This window comes from Nicotiana sylvestris, chromosome 3 (assembly GCF_000393655.2).
Source record: "Nicotiana sylvestris chromosome 3, ASM39365v2, whole genome shotgun sequence".
In the NCBI taxonomy this organism is placed as follows: Eukaryota; Viridiplantae; Streptophyta; class Magnoliopsida; order Solanales; family Solanaceae; genus Nicotiana; species Nicotiana sylvestris.
Window position 1 is genome coordinate 1,146,128 of NC_091059.1, and position 18,957 is coordinate 1,165,084.

The 18,957-nt window shown below is 37.4% G+C and overlaps 1 protein-coding gene and 1 long non-coding RNA gene across 11 annotated transcripts; one reads left to right on the top strand and one right to left on the bottom strand.

Annotated features, from left to right (window-relative positions):
• The first annotated feature begins 574 nt into the window (after positions 1-574).
• LOC104241064 (uncharacterized) lies at positions 575-14,382 on the top strand. Of its 10 annotated transcripts, XM_009795971.2 has the most exons (8): positions 575-846; positions 955-976; positions 2,799-2,948; positions 3,669-3,845; positions 3,948-4,998; positions 12,945-13,219; positions 13,350-14,103; positions 14,191-14,382. In XM_009795971.2, exons 5-8 carry the CDS (start codon positions 4,007-4,009, stop codon positions 14,213-14,215), a joined length of 2,046 nt encoding a protein of 681 aa, XP_009794273.1. In that variant the 5' UTR covers positions 575-846; positions 955-976; positions 2,799-2,948; positions 3,669-3,845; positions 3,948-4,006; the 3' UTR covers positions 14,216-14,382. The 10 variants fall into 10 exon arrangements, with proteins under 10 accessions (XP_009794273.1, XP_070026736.1, XP_070026739.1 ...); XM_070170635.1 differs by having other exon boundaries at positions 955-2,948; XM_070170638.1 differs by lacking the exon at positions 2,799-2,948.
• A 2,438-nt stretch (positions 14,383-16,820) lies between these two features.
• LOC104241063 (uncharacterized) lies at positions 16,821-17,666 on the bottom strand. The gene is made up of 2 exons (XR_714616.2): positions 17,132-17,666; positions 16,821-16,997 (listed from the first exon to the last, which is right to left on the bottom strand). It is a non-coding gene; the product is annotated as an uncharacterized lncRNA (long non-coding RNA).
• Positions 17,667-18,957: the final 1,291 nt, after the last annotated feature.

Genomic DNA, 18,957 nt, shown 5'->3' on the forward strand with positions numbered 1-18,957 from the left:
TAAAAGTTTTTATAACACTTTATTTTTATATTTTTTTTTCTTTTGATTTACTTTTAATTGTTATACTGTAAGAAAATTATTACATTAATATGGTCTACAAATTTCCTGAATAAATTTAATGAAATGTAGTAAAACTAAAGAATTCACATTTTTAAAAAATCAGCTGATTATTATTTATAGATGTAAATGTTATGGGAATGTTGTATTTGCTAATACTTTTGGTTTCCTGGTCATACCTTCGAGCCATGTTTACGAGCATCCCGACGAACTATTTACTTTTTGGTCCGTTAAAAAAAAAATGACGTGAGAAGTTTCTATAACCACACAAATACTTTGAGCGCGTCTTTTGATTTATTTAGGATTTTTTCTTAAACTCCGTGTCAAGTCAAACATTCAAACATGCGGAGTATAAGATTAGAATCTAGTATGTAAATGCCTTAATGGAAGCCAAAAAAAACATTAAAATTGGTGTTTGGATTAGGAAAAGCTTTATTTTGAGTCTTGTACGGTGTTGTAAGAATTACTCCAATATGACAACAACAATAACAACAAACCAGTATAATCCCACTTAGTAAATGGTCTGGAGAGGTTAGTGTGTACGACTTAGGTCAGAGAGACTGTTTCCAAATAGACCCGGCATCCTTCCCTCCTCCAATAACTTTGCTAGACTCGAACTCGCAACCTCTCGGTTGTGTCACACCAACCTCCAACGTGAAAACAACAGAATTGGTTTTAATTGATTTATTTTTTCCTGAAAAACGAGAAAGGTGTTCGACCCATCCGTCAATTCAATCTCCTTCGGCTGCGAACTCATCGGCATTCTCTTTCTCCGAACGCAATCGACTTGTAAGTTTGGTTGTAATACTTTTAAATGTATAAAAAAGACTTCAATCCTACTTTCTGTAGTTCAAATTTGCACTTCCATTTATGGGTTGAATCAAACTTCTATTACAGCAAGGGATGATGCTGAACCTAGGTGAGCTTTCACGTTTGCTACCGAGGATCAGTGCTTGAATGTGTTATATTTGATGAAAGCTCTCACGGGTTACTTAGAAAATATCATCAGGAAAATGCTGAGTTATAGTCTTAACTGTTTATTGAAGTGCTTGTTGTTGGATTTTGACCAAATGCCATTCAATTTATGATTATTTTTTTTGATTTTGCACCGGGTGTCCGAGTCTCTTCGAGACCCGACTATTCCCGGGGGTGCACAGGCCCTCGGAAAGGAGTTTCCCGCAAGTGCACCACGGTTAATTCAGGTTTTACCCAGTCCGATGGCCCTCAAAAATTGTTTGCACCCAGTGAGTTTCGAACTTGAGACCTTGAAAGGGAGCAAACCCCAAGGCTCAAGTCAATTGCCACCAGGCCAACCCCTGAGGGTTCATTCAATTTATGATTATGCCACCTACAGTTTGAGCTATCTAGAATTTAATGTTATATACATTTAGACCTAGAACATGCTTAAACATTGAGCTGTGGCTAACACTAAACACCCTTAGAAAATACCTTCTAGCCATAAACCTAGTATATGAGTAACAAAAAAGGCTATGTGACTTCTTTCCATTTGGTTAAGCCTTGGTAGATAGAATTAATCGATGTATGTATTGGTAAGAGGTAGCAGGCTATGTTGCTCGGACTCTTCGAAAATGTTGCAGAGTGCGTGCCGGATCCTCCAAAAATAGTGCATTTTTGGAGGATCTGACATTGGTACGACACCATTTTGAAGAGTCCGTGCAACATAGGTAGCAGGTACCTGGTGAATTGGTTGATGGGACATCCAAGTCTAAGTATAGAGCATATCAATTGAGGAACTTTCTTGAAAAGTAGGTTTAGAAATGTAGTTCCATGACGTAGATAAGTATAAAGAGCTCTGTTATAGGTAGAAGTTAAAGTGCCTATGGTTGGGGAGTGATGGAGGAACCACAGAGAGAGTACCATTATGCTTATGGTTCAAACGGGGGTAAGAATACAAAGTTCTTCAAACATGCTTCGGAGGTTTAATTACATTGACAAGTTGATTGGACAACAATGTTTTAAAATGTGGAGGGGTAATAATACAAAGTTTTTCAAACATCCAAGTCTAGAGCGATGGGACTGTTGTATTTGCTAATACTTTGGTTTCCTGGTCATTTACTAGTGCAGATGCATTCTTCCGATGTCAAACCTTATTTTTACACCTTCCAGCCATGTTTATGAACTTCCTGACTGTTGGCATGGGACGATTGCATAAGTTGTGAAGTGGCAAGTTGGTTTTCTAGAATCTGTCACCTTGAGGACTAATCCTGGCCAGTAAAAGATGGTTGAAGATGATGGTGCCATAAAAATAGGCATAAGCATGGGAGAATGAATCTGTCAGTAGTGGCTGTTTAGGTGTTATAAATTGCTTATCAAAGGTTCCACACTAGGGTATCACTGCACCTGTGCACCATAAGGATGGGATTTTTTTTTGTTTTGACAGAGAGAAGCCAAAAAATAATAAAAATTAATAATAATCTTTTTGAGAGAAAGGATGAGAAGCTTGTTTGTTCGCCTTTTTAATTGTTGGTAAAACTTCCGATCTAGTTGGATTTTACCCTTTCATTCCTTATTCTTATTTATGAATATTCCACAATGTATCCCTCTGATAAGCTTCATGTTCCTTTCTGCTGGGCTGGTTCTTACACATGCAGTCAGGAACTGCTGTGGTGTCAGTTTCACTCAGTTTCACTTGCTTTCTGTAGTACTTTGGATTGTTTCTAACAGGATCTCTGTGCTTGATTTGTGCATGGATTTTTATTTTCTGTTAATCGGGCATGAAGCTATTGTTGGACTTGCTGTTCTGCTGATAAACTTTCTCCTGCATTATTCCTAATTTGGTCGGATACACGTGCGGGTATCCGATACGGGTGCAAATCTAGAGGCCGGATCCTTCATGGTCTAAATTTTACGATTCGGAGATACGAATTCAGGTATGAATACCGGTGTGGGAATTCGTCTATATCTAAAAATAGATCTATAATAATATGCCTAAATTATGAGATATCTTGTGGAAAACTTACATGTAGCTTGTAGAGTGTAGTAACTCAATCTTTTATTAGGTTGCTATCTAGAAATCTATAGTAGCTTTTGTCTTGAGAAATCGATGCCAAATCTTATTTGAATGATGAAGAATCCATTTTAGACGTTATAGAATCCTTGTAAGAAGAACAAGGATACGTTTTTGCTTCTTTTGGAATCTGTAAATGGTTACTAGTACAACCTTGTGCTGGGCTTTTTTAACACATTAATGTTACCTTTGTCAAAAAGAAAAATCAATGCCAAATCTTATTTTTAATTTCCCTGTAATTTGTGGTCAAAATACCCAATGTTAATTGACCAAATCCGGTACGTATTGCACACCCATACTAGTGTTGAAGTGGTGTCGACACGGATGCAGCACAACAAATGAAGAGTCCACGGAACTTAGTTATTTTCCCTCTTACAACAACAACATAAACAACATACCCAGTATTATCCCACACCGTGGGATCTGGGAAGGGTAGTGTGTACGCAGACCTTACCGCTACCTTGTGAGGATAGAGAGGTTGTTTCCAATAGAGCCTCGGCTCCGGATATTTTCCCTCTCTTATTGTGCTTAAATATTTACTCATCAGTGCGCAGACTCTGTTCTCTTTTAAATTCTGATGTAGATACTGAAGCATTATGCAATCAAGAATGGCTGAACTCGAAGAGAAATAGGTAGACATAAAAACAGTCTCAGGACTAGTGCAACAGCAGTCTCTAAGGTGTAGTGCTCATGGCTACTCATCGCTAAGGCTGTTTTTTGGTACTAAAACTTTGGCGGATACCTGTTAACTTAGTTAGAGGTAGTAAATGCTCATTTTTTGTTCGTATTGCACAAGATTATTTTCTTAAGGTTTGCCCAAAACTGGAATGCAGGCCATTTATTTGTATGTTATTTTGTACAGGTTATTAGAGTGTTTCAAACTGCTCCTGCATTCATGTCCTGCTATTCTCTTTAGTGGTGATGGATCGACAAGCTCATGATTATGCTGCTATGGCTTTTTCTCAGCAGCAGCACCAAGCAGCTAGCATGCAACAGCAACAACAGTTTGGTTTTCATCCCCAGCATCAACAATTTCCTCGTTCAGTTCATGGTCCTCCATTTCTGCCTCCACATTCTTCTCTTCAACAGTTCCCTTACCCTCGCCCCATTCAGCAACCACAACTCCATCCACATACACTGCCTCCTCAACTTCAGCATCAACAGCAGCCACCTCCTGCGTTTCCTCTACATATGCCTCCTCATCATGCACCATCACCTTTCCACAATCCCTATGATTCTCCACCGCCTCCAGCTCCTCCACCATCTGATCCTGAACTCCAAAAGCGTATTGATAAATTAATAGAGTATGCTGTCAAAAATGGTCCCGAGTTTGAAGCAATGATCCGCGAAAAACAGCAAGATAATCCAGCTTACAGTTTCCTCTTTGGTGGTGAAGGCCATTACTACTACCGCTATAAGCTTTGGATGTCTACTCGCCCACCTGGTGGACCTTTTAATGCTCCTTTTCCATCCTCTTCTTTGCCCATGATGCATCCACCAAATCCTATGATCAGTCCATCACCTTTAAGTCCCACATATAGTGGCTCCAATACCGCTGCTGGGGCTTCTGCTGCAGTGTTGGGTCCACCTCATTTACATCAACCTCCTTTCCCACCATTCTTTGCACAGCAGTCCTCTCAGGCTTTCGGCTGCCCAGATTATGATAATTCATATAGGTCTTTCAAAGGTTTATCAAGGCCTCTTCCATCAGATGTTGAAATGGAATTGAATAATGTACTAAACACTCTTAGTGGTACCAAAGAGTCAATTAAAGGTGCAAAGAGTTGGTTCATGCAGAGGTCTCCATTTATACCTGCTTTGGCTGAGGCAATCAGAGATAGGGTATTTTCTGTAGATGACCCTGAGAGACAGCTGCATATAGTCTATCTTGCCAATGACATCCTATTCGAGAGGTAATATATCATTTAGTTACCTGATAATTTACTGCACAAGTAGATACCTCTGCCTGAATGAATTCTCTATCTTGCCCGAAATATGAACTAGACTTCCTTTATTTCCTTTTCACACACACAAAAAAAGAGAAGCTTTTTTCAGTTTAGCCTTTTTCTAGAAGGAAAAAAATGTCATCTTTTCCTAAAAAGTTGTGTCACTTTGGTGCATCTTATTGATTTCTTGTTACAGCTAAGCAGTATTAAACATGCCCTTATAATCATAAAGAATTAAAGAAACTGAGTACCTGAAACACTCTTAGGCATCTGAAGGCAGCTTTATATCACAGATCTTTCTCTGTCTTTCGATTCCCCCGTCCTCCCAAAGTCCGGCAGTTTGATAAGGTTATACTTGATGAATGTGAATTTGAGTTATATGAACTTTAATATCAGCCCCACCATCACAAGCTGATGCCAGCTTTGAATTAAGCAAGGAAAATGGGTGTACTCCTAAAAATGGTAGGAGGTATAGAACTTGGAAGAAAACTATTTTATCAAAGTGGAAGGTAATCCTAGCTATGATGCTCATCTTATGATTTTATGGTCTTTTCTTTAATTTGGGGGAAGAGCAATGCCGAAATGTGGAGATGGTACACCCTTAGATAGTGGCCAGATAGACACCTCTACTTGACGAAGATGTGTCTCGTAAACTTCCATATCTTGCCTGGCATATAGTGTGTCTCACACTCAATATTAAGCGAGTAAAGTTTTGATTGTACTGACAAAGTTTAAAGATATTAATTAAAAAAAAATCCCCCCCCCCCCCCCCAACCACCAAAAAAAAACTCTATTCATTGCAGATTACCCATTGCCGCCATCAACAACATAAAGAATCATTGGAACATCGATCTCTTGAAGAAACTTAGGGTTGCAGGAATACAACCAAAAGCAAAATGAACTAATAAAGCAGTAAAAAAGTAATACGGAAAGACAAATAAGAGAAACCAAGAGAGGCCGCAAATGAGAAGAAGAAAAAACATATGGGTGAGCAGTAAGGATTACAGATGGACATTATCCAAGCAAAATTTGTAGTATCTAGTTGAGTTTTGAGGAAGAAAAAAAAAAAGGATCCAGCGGTTATTCCAAGTTCATCATTGTTTGTGCTTGAATTAGAAGACAATATTGTTATTTGAGAGAAGCTTCAGTTTGATGAATTGCTGATAGGAGGGGGCTGATGGAGGAGAACAGAGTACTCCATTTGTTCCATTTTATGTAGCAACATTTCTTTTTTAGTTCGTCCGGAAAAGAATGACAACTTTCTAAATTTGAAAATAATTTCATTTAAACTTACCTTTTTATCCTTAATGAGAAGCTTTTATAGCTGCACAAATGTTATGGAACATTTTTAAGACCACAAGTTTCGAAAGTCTTATTACCACACAAATGTTATGGCATGTTTATGACCACAAGTTTCAAAGTCTTCTTTTATTTCAAACTTTGCCATATAAATTGGAATAGAGAGAGTATTTGATAGCTTACATGTGAATTTGCAGAAGAAAAATGGAGGGTAAAGTTTGCCTATTTTTTTCTTCTGGGAAGAAGGAGATGGGGTTGGGTGTGGAGAGGGGTTTTTATTTTTCATTTTTGCATTTTTTCTTCTAATGACACGTTTCTATTTTTTGATGTGTCTCTTTATCTCATTCGTCCATTGACACATCATCGGCATTTAATTTTTACGCGCTTGATTTTGCTGGCCAGTGTATTTAAGAAAGACACTTCTGTCAAATATAGGTGTCTATCTGGTTACTAGCTAAGTTAGAGTGTCTAATTGAGAAAATCGTGCCAAGTTTGAGGGGCTATCTGTGTATATTTTTTTGGCAATTAATTTCCTTTTGTATTAATCACCGAAGATCAAGCTTTACTATTCCATAGTCCAGCATAATACTCCGCTGACTATCTCAAGTTGTGAAACGTACTGCTAAGTTACAGAGAAATTAACTAAATTACTCTTCTAACAAAAACTGCTGCATTTGATTCCTAGCTCTAGGAACTACTCTTAACATTACAAATGTAAGCTATTTCTCTTGCTAACACATCACTGTTACAATATCTTTGGTCAAAAATACGTGTGTTCCTTTCAATCCATAATGCATATGAAGTTTCAGCATATACCATTCTGAAGATACTGGCCTTGTTTACTTCCCTTTGCCTTTCTTGATAACCCATTGGAGATGCTGATCCCAGTTGTGATTGGTCATTTGATCCTCTTGAATCCATCTCGGTACTTTCTTCCACAAAGCTGCTAACGAACATAGTATAAACAAGTGATCTCTTGTTTCCATATGTCCTTGGCACAGAATACATTGCTGATTGATATTCGATCCCCAGCTAGCTAACCTGTCCTTGGTAGGCAATCTTCCTTGAAGCATTAACCATAAGTTGAAAACAGCCTTTGGTCGAGCAGAATTCTGAAACAGTATACACTTCCAACTTATTTTTGGTAAGTCACCTAATAACTGTAAGTATAGTTGTCTTATACTGCCAATGTGACCATTTGATTTCTGAGCATGCTGTAAAAAACTTCTTGAACCAATTATTTTCCTTACCATCCAACTAGCCTGTTGTGGGATTGGCATGTGCTGTAATTGCTGCTGCTTGATGTAATAAGCATTAATCCACCGGATCCACAATTTATCTTCTTTATGGGCTATATCCCAGTATACCTTAGCAATTGCTGCCTTGTTCCACAGAGATAAGTTAATGAGGTTCAAGCCACCAACAGATTTAGGAGTACACATCTTCTCCCAAGCCACAAATGCCTTCTTAGTAATAGTGTTACTGCCAGACCACACGTAACTTCTGCAAAGAGCCTCAGTCATCTTTAGAACTATAACAGGTAGGATGAACAACTGAGCCCAATAGGCTTGGATGCCAAATATAACTGATTATACTAGTTGCACACTACCAGCATAGGATAGCTTCCTGGCAGTCCATGAGGAGATCTTGGTTGTGATTCTTTCAATCAAAGGCTGCCATTGGATCAGTGCTATTTTCTTAGTGGACAATGGGATGCCTAAATATTTGAAGGGTAAGGTTCCTTGCTTAAATCCTAGATGATCCAGGATCTGCTTCCTGAGTTCTAGCTTCACTCCACCAAAGTAAACTGAGCTTTTACCTAAGTTAGCTTGTAATCCTGAAGCCTCAGAAAATTGGGAGAAATATTTGTACATTGTGACTATAGAAGGCAGATCACCTCTGGCAAACAAGAGTAGGTCATCAGCAAAACTCATATGAGTTATGTCTAGTTTCTTGCATCTGGGGTGGTATTGAAAATTGGTTTCCTTTTTCAATTCATTGAGAGATCTACTCAGGTATTCCATCACAATAGCAAATAGGAAAGGAGATATAGGGTCTCCTTGTCTAAGCCCCTTAGCAGCATTAAAATGTTCAGTTGTTTTTCCATTCACAAGGACAGTATAGCTAACTGTTTTGATACACTCCACGATCCATTTGATGAATCTATCAGGGAAGCCAATCTCCTCCATCACCTACTGTAAGAAGATCCACTCAACTGAATCATAAGCTTTTTGGAGGTCAATCTTCACCATGCACCTAGGGGATATTTGGGCTCTAATATAAGACTTGACTAGTTCATGAGCCAAAATTATATTGTCTGCTATCTTTCTGCCAGGGATAAAACCAGCTTGGGCTTCACAGATTATACTTGGCCTTTCTGTAGTCTGGCAGCTAAGATTTTGGAAATTATTTTGTATAAAACTGTACAACAGGCTATTGGTCTGTACTCCTTGACTGTGGTGGGCTTATGTACTTTAGGTACTAGAGTAATGGTAGCACAATTCACTGGTTTATACATCTTACCAGTGGAGAAGAATTCTTTGACAGCTCTTTTAATTTGATTGCTGATGATGCCCCAAGCCTTCTTGAAGAATACTGCATTAAAACCATCAATCCCTGGTGCTTTGTCATCCCCAATAGTTTTAAGACTCTCCATAATTTCTTGATCTGTTACTTCTGCACATAACTCCATTCTTTGCTGATGAGACAGAACAGGACCATTTTTCATGTACAGTCTATTTATGGCAGTAAGTGAATTGGCTGCTGAACCCATTAGTATCTTGTAAAACTCCATAATCTCCTTTCCAATAGCTGTAGGATCAGTCACCTTATCCCCTAAACGTTCTTGTAAAACTCCATAATTTCCTTTTCAATAGCTGTAGGATCAGTCACCTTATCCCCTAAACCTGCTGTAATATCTGTAATCTGCTTTCTTTGAGCTCTATCTTTCATAACTGCAGTAAAATACTTAGTGTTAGAGTCACCCACTTGAATCCACTTTGCTCTTGCCTTCTGCTGCAATGCACTCTCCTCTATTAGAGACCACTTCTCAAGGTTGAGTAGTGTTTCTTTTTCCCTATGCAGCAAGCCATCAGTATAGGAGTTTGTAAGCTGCTCCTGGATATCCTTCAATTCTAGCCTAGCCCTTTCAATTCTCTGAGTAATGCCCTTGAATTCCTTAGCATTCAAAGCCTTTAAAGGAGCTTTCAATGCTTTTAATTTTATCCAAACTGATTTCAACGATCCATAAGTACTTGAAGAGTTCCAGATGTTTTCCACAATCTGATAGAAATCTGCATGAGTAGTCCATATGTTGAAAAATCTGAAAGGCACTCTTCCTGTCCAAGATGAAGCTGCTAATGTTAGTAACATAGGAGTATGATCTGAGATTTGGGGTAGATCATAGATAGTCTCCACATGTCTCCAAGACATCATCCACTCATAGTTGCCAAATACTCTGTCTAATCTGCTACTCACCCTATCTACACCCTACACCAGGTTGTTTATTAGTCCATGTATAATATTCTCCCTTCCAAGATAATTCTGTTAATCCTGCTTGTTGAAGACAGTGACCAAACTCTTGAATCTCTGAATAGCTAACAGGGTTACGAGAAAGTCTGTCATTAGGATATAATACTGCATTGAAATCCCCTGCAATTAACCATGGGCTTATAATGCTTGTTGATAGTTGCTGCAGATTATCCCATAAAGTTCTTCTTTGCTCTATCCCATTAAAACCATAGACAACAGTAAGATAACAGTCTATATCCTCCCTTCTACTTCTTACTTGACAATGAATCATTTGGGGATCATCTTTAAGTCCAGTCACAATGAGATGGTTAGCATCCCACAGCAGCCATTACCTACCATTCCTAGCATCTTTGTAATTAGCCAGCATACTCCATCCAGGAACAAGTGCTTTTGAAATTCTTTGAGCATTTCCTTCTTTGACCTTGGTTTCTACAAGTCCTACTAACTTTATTTTATTGCTTCTAATATACTCCCTAACCTCCTTCTGTTTATATCTTTTATTTACACCTCTAATACTCCAGAATAACCAATTCATTATTGATTACTGGTTCCACCTCTATCCCCAAGTGGTATGTGAATCTCATACTTACTATTAGACACTGCTTCAAATCTGTTTCTCACTGGAATGGGAGAAAGAGGAGGAAAGTTGATGAGATTCAGTTCTAGACTTTGCACTGCTTTGCCTTTATCCTCTTGTCTTTCAGCTATAGTCACCACACTAGGCTGAACATTGCTTTCCTTAGGACCCTGGATATCATTTACTATGTTGATAGTAGCTTGTTGTGGCTCAGCTGGGGCTATTTCACTCTGCACAGGGCACTGTAGGCATTGGAGCCTTGGTCCTCCATTCCTGTGTGATGATCTTATTGGCTTTTGGTTTCTTAGTTTGAACAGGCTGTTGTGTCCCAGGTTTCATTTGGTTTGAGCATTTGTGTCCCACCACTAAACACTTCTCACAATAAGTAGGTCTCCAATCATATGTGACATTCTGTAAGAACTTCTTCCCAGTTGGATCCATCACCCAAATTTCACTTGGCAAATCTGTGGAAACATTAACCTCAATGAGCATCCAAGCAAATGATACTCTAGTCTTCTTAGTGGTGCGCTCATCAGCAAATATAGGTCTCCTAATCACACTAGCAATCCTGCTCAATGAACCTACTCCCCAACAAGACATAGGTAACTTGGGAAATTTAACCCATAATGGAATAACAGTAGGAAATTCCTTAGTGAAATCAAAATCAGGTGTCCATGGTATTAGGATTATAGGCTTATTAGCTATTGAATAGGGACCAACACACAGAATTTCATGGGCATCTTCAATGGTTTTGAATCTGATTATGTAGTAACCTTCATCATGATAGAATAAATCTGGCTCAGGTACAACCAATGCAAATTGATGTATCTCTTCATCGCATTGTACCCTGAGCCATCTCCTAAAATATAAGCAATCAAAGCACATTTCCATTTGTTTTCTTCCGCTTCCACTTCTAATTTGTCTAATTGAACCATAGGTTGTCCATCTACAATTGCCCATAGATTACCATTTGTAGCAAATCTGTTCTTCTGAAATAGTGTTGCCCATGAAGCTTTGGATTCTTCTACCTTTTCACTGACTTTCGCTGCTGAGCTTACTTGATTCTGAGCTGGTTTGTGCAAGTTCACTATTCCATTGGTTGGAACTATCATCGCAGCTGATATGGACCCAATCCAGCTTCTTAGAGACATTAGAATGGCTATCTGTGTATTTGCTCAAACCTAAACCAATTGTTTGAACAACTAGCAACAAGATTACACAATGTACGTTAATAGAGTAGTGAAGATAGGAGAAGCAAGATATAAGTTTGAGAAACAATCATAAGCAGAGGCGTATGTAGTGTTATAATACCGGGTTGATCTGAACCCAGTACTTTTGACGCGAAACATAAATTAAGTTAAAAAATTCACTAAAATTGCAACTTATAGTGTGTCTGAACCCATAACTTTATAAATACAATAGGTTCAATATTCAGAACTTTAAAGTTGAACTCATAGTATTTAAATCCTGGATCCACATCTGATCATAAGAAACAACAAAAAACAAAAACCTCCAAAGATAGATGGCCTTTTGTTGAAAAAACATATAAATTAGGTTATATAGTGTTTGTTAAGGCTCACCTAAGGTGTGAATAAGCCTCTCGGTCTAGCATGGGTTGGAAACTAGCCTCACTCAAGCGCACTTACTGCAAGCACTAAGATGCTAAGACATGCATATGATCACCATTGGGTTCCGTCTTGATGATGGCAATAATGAAAAATAAACTTAGTTGACAAAGTAATTTGTTAATTGGAAAGAGAACGTCAAGAATATGTGTGATAAAATAGGAATTGGAAATTAGAAATTTGGTATGAGTAAACAATTGTTGTATCAAAATTAGAAATTTAAAAGCATGTGAATCAACACTTTAACATGGTTTTTCTATTTGATTTACATCAAATTTATTTTACATGTCTCACTTAATTGCAATTTCTTCATTCGTTTTTCCATATAGCCATTGTTGGAGTTAACCGTATTCTTTTCTTTCTATTACCCACACGTATATACATTATATTGTATTCTAAAACGAGATCAGTATTTCAATTTTTTAAATTAAATGCAAAAACAATCTACACTAAATTAAACCGGTACTTTGGGTGCAATATGATTTGGATTGGTTAGTAAGCGGTTTTTAGAATTTTTGCTCAGCCCTACTTGCCTCTACTTGCTGTTGCTTTGGTGGTATTCACATGACAGCTGTGCTCAACTTCTGTTTGTGTATCACCTACATGAGGGTTTTAGGCTTTGTGGTCTTAGGCGCTTATTGACATGCACCAGTTGCATGTGCCCTTGACTTTCTCAAAAATAGCGAATCAAGTGAATGGATTAACAGCAATTTGGTTGGCTTAAAAAAATGTATATATTATTTCTCCTAAGTTTTAATGCATTTCCGCTTCCACAAAACTCCGACATATAAGTACTGTGTATGTGTGTGACTGCGTGTAAAAGTGTGTGTGTGTGAGAGGGAGAGACACATAGTTACTCATGTTGTTTTTGATATTTGCAGCTTGCAACGGCGAATCAATCCGCATGAGCTTGACAATGAGGCACTTGTTTTTAAGCCTGTTTTGGGTCCCATGCTTGCGAGGATATATCACAATCCTCAAAACAAGGAAGAAAATCAGTCTCGGCTACAGAAAATTTTACAGTTTTGGGGCTCCAAGGAAGTCTATGATCAGGATACAATTCGTGCACTTGAAAATGAGATGATGAGTAGGCTGCCTGCAAATTTTACTGGTCCTCAAAGGGAACTACTGGCGACAGATCCTCCTTCTGCTGCAGGTAGTTGTGCTGCTAATCTAGCTGTAATAACTGAAAGACTGTTTTTCGATTGTTATCTATTTCTTTCGGCCAATCTGAACATTTACTCATGGTTGATTTTCTTATTATTCTTTTCTGTACGGGTTTTTAGGATTGTCACACCAGGTAGCTAACCAGAGTGCTTTACAGTGGAAGCCTGACGAGCAGGTGCCTCCTATTCCTAATTTAGCCAATCAAGATAAAGCAGTTCCTCCAATGCCATCTGTGGCACCACATCAATTTCATCCTGGTGTAGTTCCACCCACTAGGTTTCCTGGGTTGATGCCTGTGCCGTCCTCTGTTCCACAAGGAAATCTACAAGCTGCAGCTCATCCCATGCCAGCATCAACTGCAAATGTAGGCGGAAAGTTGCCTCCGTACCCATTGTTTCCTCCTGGTCTTATTCCTAGTATGGTCAGGAAGATGCAGATTGGTAGTGGGGTGCCTTACTCTCCCATGAGCCCTTTGGATATCCCCACCATTATACCACCCTCCACCGTGTCAGAGTCTGAGATTCTGGAAAGAGTGTCCAAATTTTTTAGGGAGATTGGAGAAGTTAATCCATCAGAAGGTCCTGTTAAACCATCTGATTCAGCCAATAATTATGACGACTATGAGAGAGAGCCTCCTGTTCGTAAGGGAGGAGCGTGCATCCCTCCACCTCAGAATCTCCAAGTTGACCCTGAAACTGGGACTTACCCTGATGGAAGTGTGGAGCAAAAACCTGGATTGAATAATTCCGTCCGGTTAGGACTTGGAGCCACAATTAATCCAAATGAGTCAAGTCAATACGGTGATGTTTACTATTCCTACAGAAATGAAAGAAGCACCAACTACCATTCGTCGATGAGTGCAAGAGCTACGAGGTAAATTCCTCATCATTTTGACTAGTCTATAGACAGCAGATAGCATTCGTGACCAATATCTTTGCCCTTTTTTGTTGCTGTTGACAGGACTCAACAGTTCTTGTCTCTGTAATTTTTAAGTTGAGGCAGATGTTGAAAGACAGATTTGCTAACGTGCAATAGAATGAATTAGATCTTGCCATGTTCTTCCAATGAATAAATAACTAATTAGCTGTAATGGTTGGAGAAAACCAACGTAAAAGTTGAACAGATGATCTTTGAGACATCAAGTTCTCAACATCTTATGCTGTCACTTAAATGAAGTGGAGAAAACCTATCCTTATGCGTTGTAGGGAATGATGGCTATAATTTTGGCCAAAGCCAAATGGATACAGAGATCATTCCCAGGAAAACAATGTCCTGGATAAATTTTTTTAAATGGGCACAACTTCAAGTAATTATTGTTGTTGCATGTGCATTACCTATTTACTCTTTTGAAGTTTGTGGTTTTGGATGTCAAAAGCAATATAGCCTATTTGAAGCATCTTAGTAGGTGTTTGGACATAAAAATTTGTAATTTCTGAAGAAAAAAAAGTAGTAATTGGAGTTAAGTTGAAAAATGATATTTGGAATTTGAAATTATGTTTGGACATGCATTTCACTTGAAAAAATATTGCAGTTTTATGAGTGGGGAAGTAAAATTTCTGAAAAAGTGATTTTGGAAAACTCATTTTGGATTTTTTTTTCAAAAACTTGCAAAATTTCATGGACAAATACGTTTTTGAAAAAAAAATAATCTATGGACAAACTGGTCCGTAGTTCCTAGCATTTTTTCAGAGGATGGGGATGTCGTTCATGTCGGGTTCCAGACTCTCTTCCTTATACATATTCAGTTTTATTTTGAGAAGTATCGCTAAAGTATGGACCTAGAATAAACGTTGGGTTTATTCGTTAAGAAGTATAGGCTTAGGTTTAGAGGCATAATGCATTGTGATACATGGAAGATACTACTCGCTCTTGGAGGAACTATTGCCATTAGTGGTGTTCATAAAAACCTGAAAAACCGAACCAAACCGAAAGCTAAATCAAACCGACCAAAAAGCCGAAACTTTTTGGTTAAGTTTGGTTTTGGTTTTGAATTTTAAAAACCGATCAAATTTGATAAAAATTGAACCAAATTGACTACAGGAGTAGCTATTTCACATTTATTATTACACCTATATATATGTATATTTTTATACAAAATTTAAAATTTTTTATGGTTTGTTTAAAAGATGAAGTGATATTTGTCGTGTGCTTTAATTGTTGAGCTGTTACAAAGTTATCTTGTGTCAGTTATTATAAAATTTGTATTTCATAACTATTTGATGAAGTTGTTCAGTCTTCAAAGCAGTCGAAGAGTAGTGACTCAACTTCTCACTTTTTCTTTTGACATTTACAAAAATTGCATCACAAACATGTGCATCGTGGCTGACACTTGTATTTGTTATTCATTTAGATCCCTTGTATTTGCAGAAAGTGTTGAAGTGAAAATATGACTGATATTCTATTTTTTCGTCACTGACTGATATTGGAATTTTTGTTTATATTTTTTGGGTTGAAGAATGAAAGATAGACACTTTGGTTAGTGTTTATTTTATTGGATGTTGCAGTAAATTTAAATTCTTGTGAAATAGAACAGTTTTGAAAAGAGTTTTAGCAAAAATAAGTTTTAGCAAAAGAGTTCTTAAAATCTTATAAAACTGTTTTAGCTTTATACTGAAACTGTTTTACATTGCAAAACTGTTTTAGTTGTTTTATCTTATCGGGTAAACCGATAACCGAGCCGATAATGATCGATAACCGATTACCAATATCTTATCGGTTTGGTTATAGGGTTATGATATTTGTAAATCGATAACCGATAATATTCATAACCGAACCGACTGATGCCCACCCTAGTATCATGTATTGTTGGTACTTTTTATTACCAATTCGAGTTTCTTTGACTCGGGGAGCAATAACTAATTACTCAAGTTCCACAACAAACTTCAAGAAATTCTGAGCAAGTTTTTTCTAGTTTCAGAAAGACTGCCAAAATAAATAAGTACTCACTCTGTTTATTTTTACTTGACATATATATTAAAAATGGATTTTAATTTTTCTTGTCACTTTACGCATATTAAGAGAAGATAATTTTTTTTCCTGTTATACCTAAAGTATTTATTACCCATTTCAATTTATTTTTTCAAATTCAATAAAATATGTACTATCAATTAATATGAGTATCATGATAAATTATATAATTCATTTATTATTTCTTTAAGGAACGTGAAAAGTAAAAACGTATCAAGTAAAAGTGAACGGAGGGAGTACAACGGTGTAATTGAGTCAAAAGTGAGTGAACAACAGAATTTTCAGTAAAGTTACACCTTTGCCTAAGCGTTTCAAAGACCGATGTTTAACTCACACATTTGTGTAAATTTCAATTGAGATGTCATTAAATTGAATGCCTAGTTAGATTCCAAAACACAAAGATTTGCCCATTTAAGATTAGATTGTGTACTTGAGGTCTATCTTGTAGCCTGCGGTAACAACAACAACAACATCCCAGTATAATTTCACAAGTGGGACTGGGGAGAGTAATATGTACGCAGACTTTACCTCTACCCCGAGGGGCAGAGAGGCTGTTTCCAGGAGATCCTCAGCTCAAGAGAGGAACAAGAGACAGTATATTAGTACTATCAATAGACTCATAGTAAATAACATAAAATACATAACATAAAATAACAAAATAACAACAATATAAGAAATATAAGAAATACGAAAATGATGTAAGGTGAATATCCAAAAGATATAGCCTTGCATCAGTAGCCGATCAGTAGCATCCTAAGTCTAACTCCTAAATGGCTAGTCTCTCTCTAATGCGCTGTAGCCTGCAACAAGCAGTAACAAATTCATCAATCAATTTATTTAAATAAATGAAAAAGGAAGGTATCTAGACATAAATATTGGGGGAAATCAATTTGTTATTTTTAGCCCATTTTTGTCCCTGCGCAATCACACTTACCAAACGGGGTCAGCCATCAACAAAAGAATATCAAACTCTACTCGTGTGAGGCTTCGTAGCCAAGAAGAATCATAGAATCTAAATTGAATTTATTTTTCACTCTAACAACAACAACCCAGTATAATCCCACTAATGGGGTCTGAGGAGGGTAGTGTGTACGCAGACCTTACCCCTACCCTGGGGTAGACAGACTGTTTCCAAATAGACCCTCGGCATCCTTCCCTCCCAGAACTCCCCCATATTGCTCTTGGGATGACTCGAACTCACGACCTCTTGGTTGGAAGTGGAGGCTACTTACGATCAGAGCAACCCATGAACAATATATACATATAGAACAAAAGAAAAAAGAAAACGTAGGACATACTCGTTTTGAACTTACTGACTCTATCTTTCTTTGAGCTTAGATCATGGGGTAAAAGTCAATCTCAAGTCCTGCTTACAGTTGTACCCAGTGCAAATTAAATGGTTCCTTTTGTGAAAAATCACAGAAATGGAAGAACAACGTAACTTGCATCTGGTGCAACTATAGGTTGGGCTTGAGAAAGGAAACTACTAACTGCTCTAGCATTTCTAACCCCTTTATAATGTGTCTCCTGAAAAAAAAACCCTAGCTAGGGGCATTATTGGGTTTTCAAGATTTTAAAGTATTTTGACTAAAGAGACAAATTGAGCCGTCCACTCAAATTTTAAGTACTGTATTTAATTATTAACCGAGAGGTTGTGAGTTCGAGTCTCCCCAAGAGCAAGGTGGGAAGTTCTTGGAGGGAAGGATGCCGGGGGTCTATTTGGAAACAGTCTCTCTACCCAGGGTAGGGGTAAGGTCTGCGTACACACTACCCTCCCCAAACCCCACTAAGTAGGATTATACTGGGTTGTTGTTGTTGTATTTAATTATTAAGAGTAGATTTGAATTTTGAAGAGTTCAATTTAAAGTAGAGGTTAATGATGTATTTTTAATTATATTTTTAAATATTAAATGGAGTGTTGTTAATTTGAAAACAAAGTTAATGTTAAAAGTGTAGTCTAGTGTGATGAGGTTTTCATTTCACAAAAGCATTGTAATTCCTCTGTTCCAGTTTATGTGAACCTATTTCCTTTTTGGTCCGTTCCAAAAAGAATGAACCATTTCTAAATTTGGTAACAATTTAGCTTAAAGTTACAACTTTACCCTTAATGAGAAGCTTTTATAACCACACAAATACTCTGGGCCCATTTGGACTTGTTTAGGATCACAAATTCTAAAAGTCTTCATTTTTTTCTTAAACTCTGTGCCCAGTCAAACAAGTTCACATAAATTGGAACGGAGGGAGTAGTTACTATCTCAACCACTTCAAACTAATTGCTAATTCAAGAAAAAGGTTAATGTTAATTGTTAAAGCATACCAACAAGGTTCTACGTACTTATTTTATTCTTAATTAGAGGTTTCGGGTTCGAATTCTAGATATGATCGCCTCTGTTAGAGAACATTTAATGTGGCACTTCTTGGCACGAATCCGAATTTTGTCGGGCCTCCATGCGAATATCGAATACCAAGTGGGAAGCAAAAAACAAGATTGTTAAAGCATAGAGTAGTGTGATGAGATCCTGTTCGATCTCAACCATTTCAATTTTACTGTAAAGTCCGTGAAAAATTGGAGAAAAAATCGACATCAACATTATTTAAGTATTATGAATGTTATTACATAATTTTTTTTTAATAATAACTAGAATCAATGGACTACCTAAATATAACAAAAAGTCAGTAGAGAAAAAATATACGAGACATTGCGTCACAAAAAATAATTTATTTACTTGGTGCAATAAAGTAGTACTAATAGAGTAATAA

Bases quoted from the DNA above. Each gene is read 5' to 3' on its own strand.
- LOC104241064 (XM_070170635.1), top strand. From the start codon at position 4,007: ATGGATCGACAAGCTCATGATTATGCTGCTATGGCTTTTTCTCAGCAG. The intron at 4,999-12,944 runs GTAATATATCAT...TGATATTTGCAG, and splicing joins AATGACATCCTATTCGAGAG to CTTGCAACGGCGAATCAATC. The intron at 14,104-14,190 runs GTAAATTCCTCA...TGCTGTTGACAG, and splicing joins ATGAGTGCAAGAGCTACGAG to GACTCAACAGTTCTTGTCTC.